Raw genomic sequence first — 22,489 nt, forward strand, 5'->3', positions numbered from 1 at the left:
AAACCCAAAAAATCCCAAAGGAAAAGGGGGTATTTTGGTGCCCCCCCCCCCCCCCCCCCCCCCCCCCCCCCTTCTCATTCAAGGGTAGTCCTGACACCTGAACCTATTATAACACCATTGCCATTAACTGATAAAGGTCACCTGCAGCCTTTGCCGCTGCGGCTTCTTGGTACACATCTGTCAAGAACAGTATCTGCGACGGCCGATCTACCCCGACCGACTGCCAAATTTCGTAGTAGCTGCGTGCTTCTCTCTTGGTTCTGCACATCAGACGTGAAAACGTTAAATGAGCAATCACAATCTCATTTCAAATACAATGACAACCATCAATGAGTCGAAGGTGATCGATAGCAACAGTATGTACCCGACCGTTGTGTCAAAGAATCCACAGAGGTACTTCCTAAGATCCCCGTAGGTAGTGTTCCCGAAAATAAGCCTCTGGGCTTCTCTGCTGCCACTTGAGTATATGTAAGTCTGCAATCATGTGCTGTCATGGTTAATTCAGCAACAATTTGAGAAAAATTCAGCATATATTTGATGTGCTCGACAATGTATGTGAAATTGGAAGCATGCACATGCAGCATATTGTTGTGCGGAGGAACAGCAAGAACCTTGATGCCGCTAGCGTGCCATTTCTGAAGTGCCGGAGGAACATCGTCGAACACCACCCCTTTGATTTCTTCGCTCTCGAATCCAGTTCTCCAGACGTGGCCCTTCACGTGATGTTACATCAAATCAATGAAGAGAATCGTCTTGTGTGACTTAATCCGAGTGCTGTGAAGTGGCAGCTTGGAGCTGAAGAGGAACTCGACAACGATAATGGCGACGCCATCAGTACCTGCAATTGCTTCAGCGAGGTTATTTTCCTATCCGCCTTGATCATGGCCTCCACGTTGGCGACCAGCGCGTCGATGACCGGGTCCTTGCCGGCCTCGTCCGGCGGGACCGGGACGACGCCGGCGATCCCCTCAGACAGGTCCTGCTCCACCTGGCAGATTCTTTTTCCCCCTTTCAGAAAGACGAAGCCAGCCAGGTCTGTAGTTGAACTAGCAATGGAGGGAACCTACCTGGGCACGCAGCATGGCGATGTCGTCGTTGGTCTCGTCGGAGCCGTAGGTGGCGTCGAGGTGCTTGCGGACGTTGTCGCGGGCGTAGGGGAAGAGCACGTCGGTGACGAACGAGATGGGGCTCGTCGTGCCCTCGATGTCCAGCACCACGCTTCGCTGCGCGGCGGAATCGAACTCGCTCTCAGTTCAGACTGTTGTTACCAAACTGAATCTGTGAATCACCATCCAGACAATTGGCGGGGAGGGTGAAGGGATCGATCGCTCACTATTGACGACAGTTGAGGAGGACCGGTGGCGCTGGCAGGGGACGCCCGCAGACGGCGGCGACCGTCCAGCCGCTGCCGCGGCCGCGGGATGCTGGTTCCAGCGGCCGGGAGGCCAGCAGCCGCCTTGAGCGACCGGCGGCGGCGGAGCTGCGAGGAAGCGCATCCTGGAACGCAACACGCCCTGCAGCCGGAGACCTGGGGGTGGGAACGGATCGAATCAGACCGTGTCACACAACCCGAATCTATCCCGCGCTCCAGTATCATCGTCACGGTGGCCGGGCAGCCGGGCAGCGGAGCAGGAGCAGCAGTGCCTTACCTACCTGTGACACCGGCGGCACTGGCGACGCCATCGTCGTCTTCTCCGTACGTGTTGATGGCCTCTGCACCTTCTCTCTGGTGGCCGGCGCGCAGCTGCTCGCCGTATGCGTCGAGAACGAGGTGGATGCCGGGTGGAGGCGGGGACCATCGGACAGGTGTGGCTTTTCGGTTCATCCATCCAGCCCAGCGTGTGGCTCCTCTCGCATGTATGTTACGAACACGAACCAAAGCGATCTGATTCGTGATTTGATCCAAATGTGAGCCCAAATTTGTCTACTTTCAAGCCGAATTCAAATTTCTGTTGACCGTTAAGAGCGTAGCCGGAGGTCAAAATGAAATCTGGTAACCCGTTACTAAACTTTTCCCTAACGCAAGTCTTTTTGCTTTGTTTGGATAGGAGGATTGGAGCCCAAGTTGACGAGATCGTACCGAATTTCTTTGAAATTCCAACCGGCTGCAAGAGTACCTTTTCTTGCCTTCCTCACTCACTAGCAGTAGCTTGCTGATCACTGATCACAACAGCGTCATGCATCATAATGTCACGCGAGGCTCCACAAAGCACTCTGGTGATGGTGATCTTGGGCGTCACTGAAATGCAAATTCTTTGCATGGTTAATACTACAAAACTGAGTGTGGACGGCTGACCGCCTAGCGCGTAGGAGATGACCACATTCCTCTTCCTGCGCCCTATGCATATGTGAAATGGAGACGGCATATCACTTTATTGGGGCATGCAGATTCACCAAAAGGATTTAGGGCCTGGTGGCGGATTGGACAGCACAACCAAGCTCACATCCCTCAACTTGGCGCTCAAGCGATAACGTGCTAGACTGGTGGATAAACATGACCATTAAAACACAAGCTCCTAGGAAAGGAATGTGCTCCATTGTCTTGCTCATCATGTGGGAAGTCTGGAAGGAAAGGAACAGGCGGGTCTTCAATCGAGAGGAAATGTTAGTTCTTGCACTTTTTGCAAAAATCAAGGAAGAAGTTGGAGCATGGGTAGTAGTTAGCGCTTTTCATTTCTCGCGAGTAATTGCGTTTGCTGGAAGTTTGCTGGTACCCACTTCCGGCTAGCCGAATGTACAAACCTTCTCTATCAATGAAATGGGCACAATCTCGTGCTCATTCGTTAAAAAAAAATAATGTCACAGTACTGATACTCTCAAGAAGACCAATCGTGGAGATCTCAAACAAGAAAATTAATAATTCAATTAACTTTTATTAATTCTACTTCTAGTTACAAGAGTGCACTGTAACAGGACGAAAGAAAAGAGCATATACAAGAAAACTAACTTCAGGTGCAAATATATACAGTACATATGTCCATGTTTGTATCTGTTCTCCAGCAGCACCAGCCTTCTCCAAATCCAAACATTCCGTTTCATATACAAGCTACAAACTCTAGACTCCTGAAAAGAAAAAGGGCCCAGGAAGGGGGGAAAACAAAGTCATTATCAGATACACAGCAGAATAGTACTCATGAGTTGAAGTTTTGCATCCTTGCAAAGAAACGATGAAACATGATGGATTTTGAGTTCAAACTATTTCACACGTCTCACCATTAGCTATACTTTGTTTAGCCCCAGCTGAATCAATTTTTGCATTACAGTCTTGTACTCCTGGCTCCTTGACCACTCATCGATCTCGCGAGCTCGCATCACAGGCAAAGGGTGTGAAAGCTCTCTGGTTTGAGCATTCCTGCAACGCGTAAAGAGATTGAGAGAAATGCCATACAACACATTCATTTCCATAACATTAATAGATTGCCAATCATGGTCCATGAGTTAAGAGTTCTAACCGGATGTACCACCCAACTGGGTTTGATGCAGCTTTGTCGTAGGAACGAGCTTGCTCCAAGAAGGCATCCACATTTAGCTGGTCGGCAAGAGATGGGCTTCCTCCAGCCAGTTTCATCAGAACAGAGATGACAACCTCTTGACAATCAAAAATGAGTATTAGGTGATGATACAGACTTACAGAGTAAGCATTACTGCACAAAATAACAGATATTCCTTCTACGGCAAAAATTGCTAGCCAGACCCAGATGACAGAATAGTGCAGATCTCATATCAAGGGTGAGGGCATCCCCAATAGTGCAGATGATAGAATAGTGCAGATTTCTATCATGTTGGAGCCTTTCGAAATTTCGTCAAAACATCAAGTATGTAGTACACATAAAATTATGTATAACTGCAAAAATTTAGTTTCAATACGTCAAGAAACAAAATAGACACACAATTCATGTTTAAATATCTGGCAGCACCATGCAAACAATCCAATTCCAAAGCAAAAGTAAACATGGAAGAAATAGCATGCCAACTCTTCTTCTTGAAGTTGCGTTCAGTAAGAATCAACATAAATTTTGAAATAATAATTTGAGGGTGTCAATACTTTTGGGTCTTGCACCACAAGAAGAGCCGCCCTATCGCAAGTCAGCTCTGCAGCTCGCAGCCATCTGTACAGCTGCTCTTCCATGAAGCCAGCAACCATGCCAAAACCTGAAGAGAGTGCATGTTACCATCAGAAGCAGTTGATGAACGGTATATTGTTAGCCCCTTAGGTGGCATATGGTTAGATGGTCTACCAGGGACACTGTATGCTCCCATTGTTAGTATGTTGGCGAAAGTAAGCCACACACCATGATCGCACTTCAGGTGACCCAGCTCGTGAGCCAAAACAGCCTAATTGAAACAAAAATTATACATGTTGAGTAACTGATGCATTCAGACACGTATATACAGTACTAGCTAAAAATTCATCATACACATCTGAATTGCTCATCTAAACGAGGGCAAGAAAAGAAAAAAACCAACTAATAATTCTCAAAGAATCAAGAAATCTACAGATGTGTTCAAGCTGCCAGCTATTGACGAATGAAAGACACATCTGTACCTGCAACTCTTTTCTAGTAAGAAGCTCCACAAGGCTTGTGTGAACAACTATGAATGGCTTTTTGCCGTTGATTGCTAAGGTGTAAGCATTAGGAACAGGATTCTGCCGTATGTACAAGTCAGGAGCTTCTGTGTTCAAGAGTTTTGCAGCCTCAACAAGGAGCTCGTGAAGTTCTGGCAGCTGAAAAGAGAAAGCATTATCAGTGTCTTGAATTACAGTAGCCAGCGATGGTGAAACCAACAACTCGCTAGCTCAGGAAAATCTTCTTCAATAGCACTGATGTCAGTCAGTATACTTACTGTATTCTCAACATGCAAGAATTTTACCAAGAATAAGAACCCTATTGGTGGGGGAAAAAATGAAACTGACTATCTGGTATGTGATTAATTTGACAGGCAGACCTGGTTTGGAGAGACAAGAACAGATGATCCGATGTTCTGGAGGACCATGACTTGCTCAGAGACCGGGCCTGCATTAGGCAAAGGCAAACACAAATGAATTATAGCGGCTAGGGCGTTAAGAACTTAAGATGGAATGGTAAGGTGTAAGTGGGCGACCTAGCAAAGCTTTGCCCATGTCGTTAAGGCCAGGGATCGCTCTTAGCAGCAAAGTGTTCTGCAGAAGAAGAGAAGAGAAAATTCGTCAAGAGGACGGGAAGTTACATGTCATCGTGCAATCCAACAGTATATACGGACAGAAAGAAAATACTTGCCTGCTTGTCGAGCGGGTGGCGGAAGTCGTCGGCGTCGAGGCCCCGAGCGGCCGCAGGGGAGGCGCGGGCGGAGGCAGCTGCAACCACAAGTACGCGCCTGCGCCGCGGACGCCTGGTGTGGGACGACGACGAGGAGGGCTTTGGGGCCCAGTAGCAACGGAAGGCAACGCGCTGGGGAGGGAGCGTGGGGCCGGAGATGAGCCCCGGAGCACAAGCCGGCGAGGCCGCCATGCCCATGAATCGAGAGAAAGGCAAGGCACGCAGGCCCGCTCGCAGCCACCGCTTAGGAGAAAGACAGACGGCGGGTGGAGGCGTACGGCCGGACCAAGAGCCGAATTAACCAAGCTCAGAAGGTAACTTGTGCTAATTTACAGCTCTGCAAGACTGCAACCAGTAGTACCAGCCAAAAACAAAGGAAAAGAAAAAAAAAATCTTCACTCGGCGCGAGGCCGCGACCGTGCTGATTTTAGTCTGCTATAATTCAGAGCGGATGTCCTTCGCAAGGAAAAGGAAAAATCTGAGTCCACGACTCCACAGCACCACACTGTAATTTGCGTGACTGACGTGCTCCATCTGAGACCGCTTGGTCTGGCCAACTTTGGCCCTCAGCCTCAGGCTCAACTGGGTGGGCGCGGCCGTCTCTGTACCTTCAGTTCAGACGTTCCTTACCGAATCCGCTACAGTCCACGCCTCCACAGGGTTTTCACATCAGTACCCTCCAGAGCATGCACAGTTTTCTTCTTCTTTTTTTCAGATCAGCACCAGGCATTCCTTTTCTTCAGTTTAAAAAACATACATCGCCGCCCGGTCAATATCTGATAAATTAAACCTTCGTTCTTTCTTTTTTCGGAACGCGAGTACATGTGCTCACACATAGGCACCCAAACTCATTCCTATAAGGCTATAAACTCACACAACTACGTATGCACATCCTACCCCTATGAATGTCTTTTGAGATATTGACCCGCAAATCTTGAGATTGATAGAGTTACCATAGACGCCTCACTACTAAAAAGATAATTAACCAAAAATGCAAACACCCATGCTGAGTCGGAGACTTAAACCCGGATGAGCAAGTTTTATTTTACCACAAGTAACCATATCTCAATGGACTAACCATCTTAATTTCTATATCAAACAATGCAATAAGTAATACTCACAGCATCTCTCGTGTATGTCAACCACTACTTAGCCAAGTAGTGATTGGTGCACCACAAATTAGTACCTTGGCCCTATTTCTTCCTAACCAATTTTCCTTTTCCATCATCGTAAACATTTTACTTCCAACATTTCCTGTTGTGCTACAAGCTATACATATCCTGTTGTGCTACAAGCTACTCGTGTTTCCAGTGCAAGTGTGTAAATTGAGGTTTCGTCATCAAAGATTTCCAGAGGAATGCATCCTTTTCAACAGAATATCAATGCAGATTAAAGTGTACCTGCATAATTTTAGGAACTAACCTGCCGGACCTCCAGGTCGAATTCAGATAACCTGGTGGCATATAACCATTCGCCTCGAATATGTCAATCACAACTAGGCCTAATGCCAGAGTCATGCCTCAACTTCCATATTCAGGTATGTCTTCAGTGCTGTACAAACAGTAAAAGTCTTCAGGTACAGTTCAAAACAGAAGGCAAACAAATTTAGGAGAATGGCAACTATAACTGCATAGTGACTTTTGACTGCCAGTCAAACTCAACAGGAAAATAGAGTTAAATCACAAGGAATATCAATGTGCACAGAGCAACTTACATATGCACAAAATGTACTGATTCATCAATTATTATGTGTAGCCAAATTTGGGAAAGCACACAAAGGTAACCATTTGAATGCCAAAGGGAGTGGGGAAAATTTCCTTGTCATGCAAAAAAACACCTTACTTTTTTTACCCTTTATTTATTGCAATTTGTGAACCAAAATGGGGCGATTTCAAGCAGACTAAGCCTTGTTTGACATGGCAAAATGAATATCAGATTCACTTACAGGGTCCAATACGATAGGTGCAAGAGAAAACAAACACCTTTTTTCCCCAAAAACAAAACCATGGAACTTAGAATATTATCAACAACAGTGTAGCATACTGGCAATGTGAAGAACTGCACTACTATCTACTATCAGTTTATCATTAGAAAACAAGTACATACACTATACCTGACATATGTGCCCCTGTAAATCTTTGGTTGTGCTTTGGCACATTCAGCATGCATTTTTTTATTGTACACCAAACTATGCAGCAGGCCTAGTTCCTACCAGTAGTCTCCACAAGAGCAAATGCCATCCTTGAAATGGTGAAACCTTTTCGAGTCCCTTACGATAATCTCTCTGTCCACAATCTTCGATATCATTTTGATGGCAGAATGGCAGTCTAGGCAGGCACTCAGATTCTTCATAACCCTAATTGGTGTCCTAGGTGGGGTGTTAATCAGGGCAAATGCAATGGCCAGTCTCTCACTGTGGTATTTCAACGACTCCAGCTTTAGCTCATCATCCACCAGATGTAAGGCACAGCTAGTGTCAGGCTCATAGCCTAGTTTATCCATCTCTTTGTACAACCTGTCAAGCTCTGCTTTAATGTCAGCTATCATTGGGTTGGTTTGATCATTTGAAGAAAAGCTGTAGATCTTTTGCTTGATTTCAACCCAACTGTTACCCGACTCTTTCCTAACTCCTCTATCTCTCATAATCTTTTTCACACGTGCAGCATCTTCCCAACGGCCAGCTTTAGCATATATATTGGACAATATAACATAGGGTGTTGCATCTGTGGGTGCCATACTGAACAATTTTTCAGCGGCCATTGCAGCTAAATCCTGGTTTCCATGGATCCTGCATGAGTGAAGAATGGAGCTCCATATTATTGGATCATCCTCAAATGGCATCTCATCCAACACTTTCTGAACTTTATCAAAATAGCCTGCCCGACCCAAGGTATCAATAACACAAGAATAGTGTTCCTTCCAGGGTGACATGCTATAGTAATACTTCATCAGGTCAAAGTATTTCATGCATTCTTCTGCAAGACCATTGTGACTGCAGGCTGCTAGCACACTCAAGAAGGTGACTGAATCTGGATAAAGACCACAGTGAAGCATACTTTCAAACATCTTGATGGCATTTTTCGCCTGTCCATAGTGCGCGTAGGCTGAAATTACAGCATTCCAAGTGATGGAATTCTTCTCAGGCATCTCATCAAATGTTCTGAGGGCTTCATCCAAACTGCCACATTTTGCGTACATGTCAAGAAGGGCACTACCTGAGAACACACTGGACATATGGCCTGATTTTGTGAAGTAAGAATGCAGCTGCCTTCCTAGCCCAATCATTGCCAGGCTTGAGGAAGCCTTCATGATGCTAGAACATGTTGCCCTATCAGGCCTTAGACCAACTCTTCTCATGTCACAGAATAATTCCAGCGCTTCCTCATGCTGACCATTCTGGACACACCCGGTTATCATTGCAGTCCAGGAAATAGCAGTTTTATCACTTTTGTTTGCAAAATTTGTCTTTGCAGCATCCAGCATACCGCATTTTGAGTACATGTCAATCAGGGCATTTCCTACAAAATTCTCCGAAGCAATGCCGAGAAGTACCAACTGAGCATGTATTTGTTTCCCAATCTCAATGTCAGGCAGTGAGCCAGCTACACTCAGTAAGCTAGCATACGGTAAGGCCCGCCTGTCAAAGCCAATTGTCTGCATCTCCCTGAATAACTGGAAAACCATGCTGGCAGATCGGTTCCAAGCATAGGCTGAGATCATCACATTGTACGAAACATTGTCCCGCTCTGGCATCTCCCAAAACAGCTGCTTCAGATCACCAAGGCAGTCGCATTTCGAGTAGAAATCAAGCAATGCATTGTTGACAAAGACATTGCGTGCTGAGGTGGCTCTCACAAAAAGACTATGAATCTGACGTCCGAGGTGGAGATCAACCATACCTGTTGCCACGGTCAGCATACTAGAAAACGTGAACTGGCTGGCGCCAATGCCTGCACGTCGCATAGCAGCAAATAGCTCAAGTGCCTCACTGTGCAGGCCCTCTTTGGAGCACCCCATCATCATGGCATTGTACGTGACCGCGTCCCTCTCTGGCATCTCCAGGAAGACTCTCCGGCCAGCAGCAACGAGGCCCTGCTTGCAGTATGCATCGAGCAACGTGTTGCAGACAACAACGCTGGTCTCGAAGCCGAGCTTGGTGACGACGGGATGAAGCGACGCGACATCGCAGCCAGGCACGTTGAGCACGGTGGAGACAACGACGCTGTCGGGCGCCTCCCCTTCCCTGAGCATGTCGCGGAAGAGCGACACGGCATCACAGCCACGCCTGTCCGTGGCGAGTATGCCCATCATGATGGTCCAAGTATAGACGTTGCGGTGAGTCGCCGCGCGGAATAGGTCCTCGGCGGCGGCGAGGCCGCCGTACCTGGAGTAGCCGGAAAGCATGTGGTTGAGGGAGACGACGTCCTTCTCGGGCATCTGGTCGAACATCTCGCGGGCGCGGGCGAGGCGGCCGGAGGAGATGAGGGAGTTGAGGTGGAGGTTGTGGCGGTAGATGACTGGGTCGAAGCCCGTCTTGACCATGCGCGCGTCCGGCGGCGTGGAGGCGCCGGCGAGGCGCGAGGCCATGCTGAAGGCGCCGGCGGTGGGCTTGAATGGGCGCATGGCGGCATGGGCGATCCGCGTCACCTCCTCAGCCCCCCGCCCCGCCCCGGCCCCCGGGTGCCCGCACCCTTCCTCCTTTATACCCCGGCGCCGCCCGCTGCTGCCCGTCTTCGTCGCCTGATGCCGACCTCACCAACCGTCGTGCCCTTCGTCGCCGGCAATTGTTGTTGGTGGTGGTTTCAAATCCTGAAATTGCGCGGCTACTCTTTTATGCGGTGGGTTCCTTCTCAAAATACGCTTGTTAGAAGCAGAGGCGTAAGCCTGATGAAAACGTATTCCTCTTGGCTTTGCCCCAATCGCCTGCCGGATTAATACCACAACATGATCGGTTCTCAATGCACGAACCAGAAACAAAAAAACTGCCCCATACTTCTGCTCATATTTTTATTTTAGTAACATTAATACAAGAAATGACACACATATGCTCACACCATACTCTTGAGTGTGGCTTCTATCATGGCGTTTTAGTGAGATGTGCCATTACCATTATAATGGGTTTTTCTTCTTCTTTTTGTCAGATGAATGACTTCTGCCTAAAGGAAAAAAGAAACTTTAGAGAGAATTCATAGGGACAATACACCTGAAATGTAACAGATGTTTTATTGGAAATGATACATATGTAAGTCTGATGGTACATTTTATACGCATGTTCTGATCTTAGATGTACAATCATACGGACACTCCATTGCACAGCTATGCAGTTATAACGCCTGTATACATATGGTGTAAGTTGTAATGCCTCACTGCCTATTTCCCTTTTCCAATGGTAACTTTGTGTGCGAAGGCAACAAACAAATCACAGCACTGCGACTATTATTCACAAGCCATAATCAATTCAGCAAGAGCTGTCCATGAACTCCACAAGAAGCTCCCTGACCGTGCCTCTGTCCGGCATCTTCCCTGCGGCACCATAGATGGGAGCCATTCCCCCGCTAATAGGACCCGGGTTTGCTTTCACCTGCCAATGCCAACCATCATAAGAAAATAAGGCCTTTCCTAGCGACTGAATGGATCAATGTAGTAGCAACTAGGCAGCATAGCATGCATCGAGCTACTCACAGTGTTCACAGAATCTTGCAGATCCTTCAGGAATTCCCCGTAAATATTCGTGTGCTGGAGGGTCACGCAAATGTGTAAACTGAAGCAGAGAAGATTGTCAGATTAGAACAACACATGGATTATAATACCCCTCGCTAATGGAGTGAGGATACCATCGTAAATTGTTCGTTTGAAACTAGGATTTACCTGTTAGGTCTCTGCAGAGCGTTAAGGTGCCACCCTTTTGACGACATTATGTCATTCACCTCAAATATGTCGACAACATCCGAGCCGAATGCCACAACGGTCATGTCTGGTTTCCCAATCACAAACAACCCTGGGATCTCTTCAATCCTGCACAACCCATAAATCTTTAACCATCGCTGAGCAGTAATCCATTCCGAGGATCCAGTCACAGCTACTTTATAGGAAACACCTCTATTACTTGATAGAAATATTACAAGCGTGCTAATTAGTTTGGCATTTGACAATGTGACTATTAGAAAACAATTGTTTATGTGAATATTACTTCAAATAAAAAGTTATAACAAATTAAACAAAATGGGTAAAACACAACTACAGTCAGAGTCTGTCTTTTGTCTTTTATTTTTAGTCCAGAATGCAGGCATTATAAGCAAACAAGTTTACCCTCTTTGTATTTTCTTTGAAACTTCCATGATACGACTTGTACTGTCCAAGTAGCCTGGAATAAGAAAAGCAACATACATCACAACTACTATTTGATTTCCAGCCACCACTACACTGATGGAATTCAGAAAAAAAAATTGTTACCATTCAGTCCGACATACATCATAGCAGCCCAAGCTCCTGCAATTAATCCACCTGGCCTGCTTCCAGCAATGGTGGGAGAAACATAAAGCCCACCAGTCCACTCAGTAACTGAACAAGCAAGGAAACACAAATGCCACTGTGAAGGACTATTCAAACTTTTCAACAAGACTCGACAAGCCAAAGCAAGTTAAGATAGACAACGAATTTCAGGCACCAAGTACTACTTGCTTGGATATATATATTTGATTTAATGGAAACGTAGGCAACTTCTCCAGACCGTTTAAAGAAAATTAGTAACAATTCTTCCAACAATATTCCCAAAATTATGTATTTTCCATAATGGAGACCATGATAGGACAGGAGTACATATAGAAGTCAGAATTTCATTAATGAAGTTTCATTTTATTTGGAAGGACAGGAAGAGCTTACCAGCAACAAATTGATGCTGAATTCATTGGTGATGTCCGAAGATGTCAGAGCCAATCACGCGGAGAGGGAAAATGTTAGAATTTGATCGAGTAAATAAATCAAGACAGATATTCCATGTTCTTTTACCTTTCTAATTTCATGATTTCTGTACAGGACAACACTTGTGCCCTTTGGAGCTAATCCGTACTTATGAACATCTGATGAGATTGATGTAACGCCCTTCACAGAAAAATCAAAAGGAGGAATAGGGTACCTGCAGATTGCAGACAAAAATACAGACCAAAATACAAAAAATTAGCACTGTCAGTGTCAGAGACTCAAAGTTCACAAATGGATAGAAAAAACACTGATTAAAGCTATCAAGCTTTGTCACAAGCTGATTTTTATCAGAAATTAAATATTTGAAGCTTTCTTTATTCCAGATTATATTGCAGATCACAACAAGTAAACATATTACTCTCATTTGCGGTTATCTTGTATCATATTTGGCTGTAACCATTTTTAAAGTTTATTTGTCAACAATGACGGACAGTTTTTACATAGAGGCAATTAGTGTTGGATGGCAAACAAATATCATAGGATCCCTGAACTTCAAATATCAACGAAGAGAATTTGAATGGATAAAATGTTTCTAGAAGAAAATTTTAATCATTTGAACTACTTCGAGTTGGGGTGCAAATGATAGAGTGGTTACAAGAAAGTTTTGCAACTACAGGAACCTGGTTTTAATGTTCCTAAAAATGGAGTTCTAGGCATTCAGCACTTTACTTTTATTGGAATGAAGAAATCATTTTTAGACCAATCAGGTTGCTGCAATAAGTAGGAGGGTCACTTTGAAATGTTCTACTGAGTCCTTCAGAGTGCTTATACCTAGTAAAATCATATGAGTAGGAAAATCTAACGGTTATGAAGAGAGATCATACCCAAGCTTACGGGCAAAAGGCAATACAAAGCCACCAAGGCATAAATCAACATGCAAACAAATGTCATAGCGCGAAGCCAGTTCACCAAGTTCCTGGAGATATGTTGTGAAGCAACCAACAAACCAGCTCATGCATTAGGAATAACATGACATACTAATCTTTTAAAATGATGATAATTGAGCTTCATACCTCGATAGGATCGATTAAACCATGCGGAAATCCTGGTGCAGATCCAACCATCTGTATAGCGAGAGTTTGTTAGGGAACAATATATATATAAAAACACATATGAGCAGATGGAGACTTCCCAGTCAAAGATGAAAGTAATCACCAGACAGTTACATAGAAGTAGAACAAAGACACCAGAGCAGTTTGAGTTTAACTGGACCTGGAGTACTGAACAAGGACATCGAGGACCATTGTGACTTCAAAACATGCAAAAGCTTACCATTATGGTGTTTCCATTTATGCATCGCTTGAATCCTTTCACATCTGCAAGAAACTCTTTGTTCACAGGCACTCGCCGCACTTTAATATTGAAATATTCAGCAGCCTTGTCATATGCAGAATGTGCTGATTCAGCAATTATCCTGTACAATAACTTTTCTTAACATGAAGACAACAAGTTGCAAAACTTTCAAAATAAAAGGTACTGGTCGAGCAAATCAAACATAATCAATCATTATCTCACATTTCAGGCTTTGTAATTCCTTTCTTTGATCGCATATAGTCACGTGATGTTTTGACTGCTAATAGTATGCTTTCAGTTCCACCAGATGTCATGTTGCCGCAAATTTGTCCACCAGATGATTTTTCTTTGCTGCCCAGCAAAGCAGCTGTCATTGCAACTACTTCAGCTTCCATGTGTGCCACACTCTTGAATACATCTTGATGCAGCGGATTGGTGTGTGAAAACCTGAAATATTTTTTAAAAAAAGATTGCTGATGATTGAAGGCCAAAATTAAGCTAAGAAGAATCACATGGCAACTTTGAGCATTGGTTATGATAAAAAAAAAAAGGCATTCCTCAAACACGAGCAATAATTCGGAATCCATTTTTCATCCACTGATGAATCCCTAATGAAAACTATTGAATTTAATGCAATCATAGCTACCTGTCTGCTATACTTCCTGTTTATGCGACGGGAATATAGATTTATATGAGACTTCATGAAAAGTATGTGTACGTTGGTTCGATAAAGATTGGAAGTGACGTGAGAGAAATATCAGCCTTACATAGAGTAAGCCTTGTTTATCAATTCAAAATGGCCCTCGGACTCACTTCCAGCGATATATCTGCAAGAAAAGTTTACCAATAAATTAATTTATAAAATAATAACCAAATCAAAGACTTGGAACTTGATTTTCTGGACTAGTTTCAGTTTATTGTCTGTGAGAATGAGGTGCACATACACTGTGCCGGAGCATTTTCCCTGCCATTCTACATCTTTGGCTTTCAATGTTTCAAGATCCTTTATCACTTGCTCGCCAAGGCCAATAGTTGGCAACTCAGCTCGCCGGTTGTTCTTGGTCGAGGTCCCACCAGATTGCATCTTGTCAACAACCTGTACGATAGTAGCAAGGACCAAGGAGACATTGCTATATTTTGAGGATATCGTGGTGGATTATATAAAGGTAAGCAAACAGGAAGCAAATGCAGTACATCATATCTGAAAGTAATCACGAGTGATCAGACCAAGCAGTCCATCACGCATATCGGCATATGCCACCTCAGAACTTAGAAGGTACCCTTTTGCGTGCACGAAAGCAGTTAGCTAGCTATAAAGTTGCGAATACTCAGCCAGATTTAAAGGAGAAGTTAACAGTAGCAACGTAGCACCAAAAAGGAAACAGACGGACTCCGTGGTGCAAAATGCATGAACGTATCAGTAAGGTGAAACTTGGTCCCAACGGTCATCAGCATATGAACAGTACTGACAGCGAAGCTGCGTACGGGACTTTGGCTCTTTGCCAAGTCGCCAAGATCTAAACTCGAATCAGAAAGCATATTTTCCAAGACGCGAACGTCAAAATCTGTTGACGGAAACAAGTTGTTGGCTATAGGCTTCCTGTTTACTACTTGCACTAGTACTATCGAAGGGGAAGGGAAACAATGACTGGCTATCTGCCTCCCCGATGAAATCCAATTCGCACGGGAGAATCAATCAGAGGCTAAAGCACGGGAGGATAATTTTCCATTTAATTTCTCATACGGGCGAACAAATAAGAACACGGACGCATCTCGATTGGTGCAAGTACGAAGCAGCAGGGAAGGTTCGAATTTTCCTTTCGTTCGTTACGGCGTGTAAAGATGTGCAATGCAACAACCGTAAAGCAGCGACAGAGATGCAAGCGTGTTAGTAGCATCACCTTCTTCTTCTCCGCCGCGATGTAGCCAGAGACTCCCGGCAGCAACCTGCGGGAGAGCAGCAGAGCAGAGAGATGAGCATCAAAGCAACTGCTAGCACGTACCACGCAGCCAGGCCACCCACAGCAGGGAAGCGTGAGGAATCAAGCAACAAAGGAAAGAAGCGCTGACTTGACGGCGGCGATGGCGATGGCGACGAGCCCCCGGTCGGCGACGGCCGACGCGGCGGCGTGGAGGGTCCGGGCGACGAGGAGCGCGAGGAGCGGCGCGGCGACGAGCGCCAGCGGCTCGTACCGGGCGAGGCGGTCGTTGGCCGCCGCCCGGAGGCGCAGCGCCAGCTCCGCCGCCGCCTCCATGGCCGGCGTCGTCGCTCGAGGCACTCCGATTCGATCGGATTGGTGCGGCGTGGTGTCGTGGTGCGGTGGTGTCGTGTTGCGGAGGGGACCGAGCGGGCGAGCGGGCGGGATGGGGATCGAGCTAGCTAGTTGAGGAGCGGAGAGCCGGGCCGGATTGAATTGTTATATAAGGCGTGGAGGAGGAGGAGGAGGAGAAGGAGGAAGTGGTGGTGGAGCCGACGAGCCGTGGAGGTGGGGGACCGGAGGAGGAGCTGCGGGGTCGGGGACTTGGCTGGTGAGCAGTGGCAGCCGCCGCGCCCGGCAAAGAGGAATTCTGAACGGGAACGATCAGCGCAGCAGCGGAGAGTTGGAGACAGGCAGCAGAGCACAAAGCAGGCGGAACAAGGCACGGCGACCCAATGTGAACGGAGTATTGTTCCAGGCATTTATTCATTTTCATTTTCATTTTTATTTTAACAATTCTTTTTTTTTATGGCTAGTACTAGTGGTAGTTGCTAGTAATAGTCTTCGACGCCTTTTTCTTCTGATTTTGATATTTCAGGCATTGGAAATAAAAGATGCAGGCCTTTGCCTTTTTCAAAGCATCGCACCGTTCTGATTTTGATATGCAGTTGATTGTTTGGAGTGAAGTCAGCAAAGGTGTGCTTGGAGGGAGCCTTGGACGCAACCCAAAGCGAGGGGAGGTCGAGTGAGGCCAATAAATGAAATCCGGGGAACTTTGGGCGTGTTTGTTCGTGGCCAAAAAGATTGTCACGCCATCGCTTAAGCGCGTCACGGCTTTCCTAGGTGGTTGTTTTGGTTTTTAGCCACAGTTATAGCTTAACCATAATTCTGATCCGCCTGTCACGAATGCAAAGTTTGACAGAGTGATGTAGCAGTATTTGGTCATGAAGACGTGAACCAAGCATGTCATTCGATCCTTTTTCCTCTTCCTTTTCTTCTTATTACTGCTTTGTTCGTTTCTCTTAATCTGAAATTCGAGCATGGGTTAGTAGTGAGCATTGTGCAAATATTAATAACCCCATATCTCTTTCTATTGCACGTCCATTAGTACCAATATGTCCCTAATATATTCCCTTTCGTCACAAGTGCTATAAATTCAATGTTTTGCCGTACATATTTGCTGTGTGCGGTCGCAAAAGCTGGAACGATTTTCCTTTTCTAAGAAAACATAGGAGTATTTTAAAATAGTATAGCACCTAATTGACCAGGGAGGGGATAACATTAACTGAGCTCACATTTTCAGTCAACTAGTATAAAGTAGTACCGGTCCACTGCTGCGCTTCTAGAAGACTAGGGTCTTGTTTAGTTGCCAAAGTTTGGAGGTACCAAATTACTGTTACAGCACTGTAGCATACTGTAGCGTTTCGTTTGTATTTGTGAATTATTGTCTAAATATTGACTAATTAGGCTCAAAAGATTCATCTCGCAAAGTACAACAAAACTGTGCAATTAGTTTTTAATTTCGTCTACATTTAGTACTCCATGCATTTACCGCAAGTTTGATGTGATGGGAATCTTCTTTTTGCACAGTATCAAAGTTGGGAGTTGGGGGTGAAGTAAACAAGGGCTAGAAGCAATTAACGTGGGTAGTAGCCGGATAACTAGTCCACGTGCCTACCGCGACCTAGCCTAATCTCTGCGTCTAAAGCCTAAACATTAGACGCGGCTGTCAAGATTGACTCAAGTCAAGGATTCTTAATTAAACTCACGCGATCCTTTTTCTGGTGGGAGTTTGGATGGAATAGTAATGCGCGTGGCTAAAAATAACTAGTTCCTGGATAGCTGGGCGGAATTATAAAAAGTTCCCTGAGGAATTTCAGAAGTGTTTTATTATTTTTCACAAGTAGAAGTGCTATTCACGTTGGGCAGGAAACAACAACAGTATAATTCAACGAAAACTCAGTTCTATTGTGTGTGGTGTTGCCGTTTGTTGGAGATACAAGATGGGAGTAGGGTGAAGTGATCGGTCAGCCGTGCGCGTGGACGACGCCATTGGCGACGTCAACGTCAACTCCCCCAGCTACCTGCCTCGCCCCGGCCCCGGCTCCCTGCGCCGCGGCAGCGTCTCCTTCTCCCCATTATTTGCTTGTCTCTGTTAGGATGGCACGCTCAGTTTGTTGGAGCTTTGCCAGGTCTCTCGCTCCCACACCGTTGCATCGTGAGGTGGAGCAAGCTCTACACAACATTCTGGTGCGCATGGTTGTAGGTGGTGCGGGACCTCATCGTCACGGCGGAATGGCCGAACCATGTTTGCTTGTAGTCACAAATAAAAGGAGTCAATCAATACAGAAAATTGTAGTCACAAATAAAAGGAGTCAATCAATACAGAAAATTGTTGCCGGCTTTACTCAGCACAAAAAGCTACTTGAGTCCAAGTGTTCGCGTGTGTTTCTATTTCTTCGTCAAGAAACAGCCGTTCCGACCAACATTTGGTATTTAGAGCTTCGTTCGATCCTAGGCGGGGCAATGTCTCGTACGCCTCCAAGGCGAGGCAGCACACCACCAAGTCGCCGTGGCCGCTCGCCATCACCAACATCGAGACGACGCGGGCGAGGCCATGGGCATACGCAGTGGGAGCTTCCCATCGTGGTACATCGCACGGTGAAGGAAACGTCAGCTTCAGTTCAGTATTCGATGCTCACGAAGACATATTACCCGGAGTGGGTAACGCTGATGCGGATCAACCTGCAGGCGCAAGGCCTGTGGACCGCGATCAAGCCCGGCGGCGACGTCGAGTACAACGAAGATCAGCTGGCACTAGTTGCGATTGCTCGCTCAGTGCCGCTGGAGATGGTGAACACGATCGACAGCAAGGACACCACGCAGGAGGTGTGGGGAGCTATGAAAGTCATGAGGGTTGGCATCGAGCGCGTGCGCGTGGCGAACGCACAGATGATGCGGCGCGACTTCAACAACATCGCCTCCGCCTTCAAGGAAGGCGAGAACATGGATGAGTTCTCGATGCGGATCGCCGGCCTCGCCAACAACCTGTGTCTGCTTGGAGATGAGATCGACGATGTTGAAGTTGTCCGAAAGCTCCTCCTGGTGGTCCCTGACCGGTTCATGCAGGTCGCAATTTCCATTGAGACTTTACTCGATGTCGAGGAACTATCCATCGAGGAGGTGATCGGCTGCCTCCAGGCCATGGAGCATAGACTGGAGGCACGGGCGGTGGCTGCAAAGATGGGCTCCCATCTCCTTCTCTCATCCAAGGAAGAGGAGCTCATCCGCCGTCTACGCAAGCGTGACAAGGAGGGCTCGCGCGATGGCAACATTTGCGACGGCGGCAGCGGGACGAGTGGCGTCTCGGCACCACCACGACACAGCACGCATCCGCCCAAGAGCTTCACCGACACGCGCAGAGGCGATGGTGGGAGCAAGCCCGTTGACAAAGACGCGTGCAAGTACTGCGGCAAAACCAGACATTGGAAACGGGAGTGCCTCAAGAGAAAGAAAGACCTGGCTGCCTCCGAGGCGCTGCTAGCGGAGGAAGGGGGCGTCAACGACGAACCGTCCCCACAGAGTGACGACGACGAGCTGGCACTCTTGATGGCTAGGTTGCAGCAATCTTGCCGGGATCCGGGCACGTCCTAGATCATGGGGTTCCAGCGTGCGTCGGAGGCTAAGTCTTCCTCAATGAGGAGTAAGCCACGGTACAACTCAGCGACTCCGATCTCTACACCAACGACAATGACACTAGCGTGTGGTACCTCGACACAGGCACGTCGAACCACATGACAGGAAATGGCGCGGCCTTCTCTGGGCTCGACCGCAGCGCCACCGGGACTATCAAATTTGGTGACGGATCGGTCGTGGACATCGTCAGACGTGGCTCGATCCTCTTCACGGCGCGGCAAGGTTGTCATCGCGTGCTCATGGACATCTACTACATACCATGTCTCCGCAGCAACATAATCAGCTTGGGACAACTCGATGAGTTTGGCTGCCAGATCTTGATTGAAGATGGAGTGATGCGGGTGCGTGATCCGCAAAAGGAGCTTCTCGCCAAGGTACGCCGGTCGACAAATCATCTCTACAAGATCACGCTCACCCTCACAAAACCCATCTCGCTACTGGCGCACTCCGACGATGACGCATGGTGCTGGCATGAGCGGTTCAGCCACCTCGGCTTCGACGCGCTCCGGAAGCTCGGCCGTGGCGGGCTAGTGCGAGGCATGCCGCAGCTGGATCATGTTGACCAGCTGTGCGATGCGTGCCTGGCCGGCAAGCAGCGGTGTGCGCCATTTCCCCTAAAGGCCAAGTACCACACGAAGGAGCGGCTTGACCTGGTGCACGGTTACTTGTGTAGCCCAGTCACCCTAGTGACACACGGCGGAAGGTGCTACTTTCTTCTCCTCGTCGATGACGCGAGCCGCTTTATGTGGCTCGACTGCTGTCAGGCAAGGACGAGGCGGCGAAGGCGATCAAGAAGTTCCAGGCAGGCGTTAAGGTGGAGATCGGGCGCAAGCTACGAGCGCTCTGTACTGATCAAGGTGGTGAATTCACCTCAGTCACCTTCGGCGAGTACTATGCTCAAAAGGGAGTTCATTGTCAACTCACGGCGCCATATTCTCCCTAGCAGAATGGTGTCATCGAGCGGAGGAACCAAACTATGATGGCCATGGCACGCTGTATGCTCAAGGCGAGGTCGATGCCGAGCACGTTCTGGGGGAAGGTGGTGAGCACTGCTATTTTCATCCTGACCAGGTCACCGACAAAAGCTCTGCAGGGGACTACACTGTATGAGGTGTGGCACGGCATGAAGCCTGCGGTTCACTTCATGTGCACATTTGGGTGCATTGCGCATGTCAAGGTGACTCGTCCACACGCCAAGAAGTTGGATGACAGGAGCATCAAGATGGTGTTCGTGGGGGTATGAGCCGGGCTCAAAAGGCTACCGTGTCTTTGATCCTGTGAGCGGCCGGCTACACATCACCCGCGAAGAAGTGTTCAACGAGGCCAAAGGGTGGAATTGGGCTGACTTCGGCAAGCACTCGTCTCCTAAGACTTTCATCGTTAAGTACACTGTGAACATTCTCTCAGGCGGCAATGAGCCGGAGGCGCCTGTATCCCCTGCGGACTCCCAAGAAGTTGTACTAGATGTGGAGGAGCCAAGTACTCCGGCGGCAGGCACTCAGGGGCACAATGTCGAGCACATCAAGTTTGCCATGCCATCGTCTTACATACCATCTGGGATGGACCTGGATGATGAAGGTACGCCACACCAGTACCGCACGGTGGCGGATTGCATCGACACTTCTGAGCTGCTGAAGCTCGACCCCAACAAGCTGCTCCTTGCGGCGTCCGAGGAGCCAACCACGTTCGAGGAGGCAAACATGGACCTAGTGTGGCGAGCAGCAATGCAATAGGAGCTGGCGGCCATCGTCAACAACGGGACATGGAGCTTGGTGGACCTTCCTGCCGGTCACTGCCCGATCGGTCTGAAATGGGTGTTTAAGCTCAAGAAGGATCCGAGCGGGGCGGTGATCCATCACAAATCATGGCTCGTGGCGAAGGGATACGTACAACATGCCGGGGTCGACTTCGACGAGGTGTTTTCCCCAGTGGCAAGGCTTGACTCAGTGCGCGCACTGGTGGCTGTCGCAGCACATGAGGGGTGGGTAGTTCATCACGTTGACGTTAAATCTGCATTCCTTAATGGAGACCTCCCCGAGGAAGTCTACGTCACACAACCTCCGGGGTTCGCTGTTACAGGGCGCGAGCGGCAAGTGTTGAGGCTGAGCACGGCACTATATGGCCTTCGGCAGGTGCCTCGAGCTTGGAACGCAAAGCTGGACCGCACTATGGCGGCTCTTGGCTTCAACAAATGCACCAAGGAACATGGCGTGTATACGCGCGGCGAGGGACAGAAGAGGGTGGTACTAGGCGTGTACGTTGATGACTTAATCATCACTGGCACTGATCAGGGAGAGGTCAACACATTCAAGGAGGAGATGAAGGAGACATTCAAGATGAGTGATCTCGGGTGCCTAAGATACTATTTGGGCATCGAGGTCAACCAACAACCGGGGTGGATCACGCTGTCGCAGGCGGCGTACGCGGCCAAGCTTCTGGAAAAGTTCGGCATGACAAGCTGCAACAGCGTGCAAGTTCCGATGGAGAATCGCCTGAAACTGAGTAAGATCAGCACAACTCCTCCTGTTGATGCATCATGGTACCGCAGCATTGTGGGGAGCTTGCAATACTTGGTTCATACCCGGCCAGACATTGCCTCCTCTATTGGGTACGTGAGCCGGTTCATGGAGAAGCCAACGACAGAGCATCTGAGCGTCGTCAAGCACATACTTCGGTACATTGCGGGCACGCTGCACTACGGCTTGAGCTTCACTAAAGGCAATGGTGAGATTGAGCTAAAGGGATACAGTGATGCGGACATGGCCGGGGATGTGGACGATTGGAAGAGCACAACCGACGTTATGTTCTGCCTTGGGAACGCACCCGTAACCTGGCAGTCTCAAAAGCAGCCGGTAGTGGCGCTGTCGTCGTGTGAGGTGGAGTACATCGCAGCATCTTCAACAGCTTGCTAGGGCATCTGGCTTGGGTGTCTACTCGGACGTTTCTACGGGAAGGCGGCAAGCGTCGCCACCATCTTCATCGACAATCAATCTACCATTCAGTTGTGCAAGAATCCGGTCTTCC

General features: G+C 47.8%; 4 protein-coding genes across 4 annotated transcripts in view; 1 reads left to right on the forward strand and 3 right to left on the reverse strand.

Moving 5' to 3' along the window:
* Positions 1-6,471, reverse strand: part of LOC101758266 — a 7,005-nt gene extending 534 nt beyond the window's left edge. The window contains 13 exon segments of the mRNA XM_014805285.2: positions 142-260; positions 365-474; positions 612-713; positions 839-988; positions 1,068-1,241; positions 3,226-3,352; positions 3,453-3,638; positions 4,029-4,152; positions 4,239-4,335; positions 4,547-4,726; positions 4,948-5,015; positions 5,104-5,161; positions 5,259-6,471. Coding sequence (XP_014660771.1) covers positions 142-260; positions 365-474; positions 612-713; positions 839-988; positions 1,068-1,241; positions 3,226-3,352; positions 3,453-3,638; positions 4,029-4,152; positions 4,239-4,335; positions 4,547-4,726; positions 4,948-5,015; positions 5,104-5,161; positions 5,259-5,495 — 1,732 coding nt within the window. The 5' untranslated portion in view covers positions 5,496-6,471.
* A 143-nt stretch (positions 6,472-6,614) lies between these two features.
* On the reverse strand, positions 6,615-10,429 carry LOC106804373 (putative pentatricopeptide repeat-containing protein At2g01510). The gene is made up of 2 exons (XM_014805283.2): positions 7,411-10,429; positions 6,615-6,848 (listed from the first exon to the last, which is right to left on the reverse strand). The coding sequence occupies exon 1, from the start codon at positions 9,918-9,920 to the stop codon at positions 7,506-7,508; it is 2,415 nt and encodes an 804-aa protein (XP_014660769.1). The 5' UTR covers positions 9,921-10,429; the 3' UTR covers positions 6,615-6,848; positions 7,411-7,505.
* A 72-nt stretch (positions 10,430-10,501) lies between these two features.
* LOC101759078 (sphingosine-1-phosphate lyase) lies at positions 10,502-16,188 on the reverse strand. Its single transcript, XM_004967843.4, has 15 exons — positions 15,642-16,188; positions 15,473-15,518; positions 14,516-14,667; positions 14,339-14,398; positions 13,794-14,018; positions 13,551-13,692; positions 13,292-13,342; positions 13,103-13,194; positions 12,306-12,432; positions 12,180-12,195; positions 11,751-11,858; positions 11,607-11,661; positions 11,166-11,312; positions 10,980-11,058; positions 10,502-10,878 (listed from the first exon to the last, which is right to left on the reverse strand). Exons 1-15 carry the CDS (start codon positions 15,824-15,826, stop codon positions 10,756-10,758), a joined length of 1,608 nt encoding a protein of 535 aa, XP_004967900.1. The 5' UTR covers positions 15,827-16,188; the 3' UTR covers positions 10,502-10,755.
* Positions 16,189-21,633: 5,445 nt separating this feature from the next.
* On the forward strand, positions 21,634-22,377 carry LOC106804324 (uncharacterized mitochondrial protein AtMg00810-like). The gene has a single exon (XM_014805182.1). The coding sequence runs from the start codon at positions 21,634-21,636 to the stop codon at positions 22,375-22,377; it is 744 nt and encodes a 247-aa protein (XP_014660668.1).
* The last annotated feature ends 112 nt before the right edge of the window (positions 22,378-22,489 follow it).

The sequence above is a fragment of the Setaria italica genome, chromosome V (assembly GCF_000263155.2).
Source record: "Setaria italica strain Yugu1 chromosome V, Setaria_italica_v2.0, whole genome shotgun sequence".
In the NCBI taxonomy this organism is placed as follows: domain Eukaryota; kingdom Viridiplantae; phylum Streptophyta; class Magnoliopsida; order Poales; family Poaceae; genus Setaria; species Setaria italica.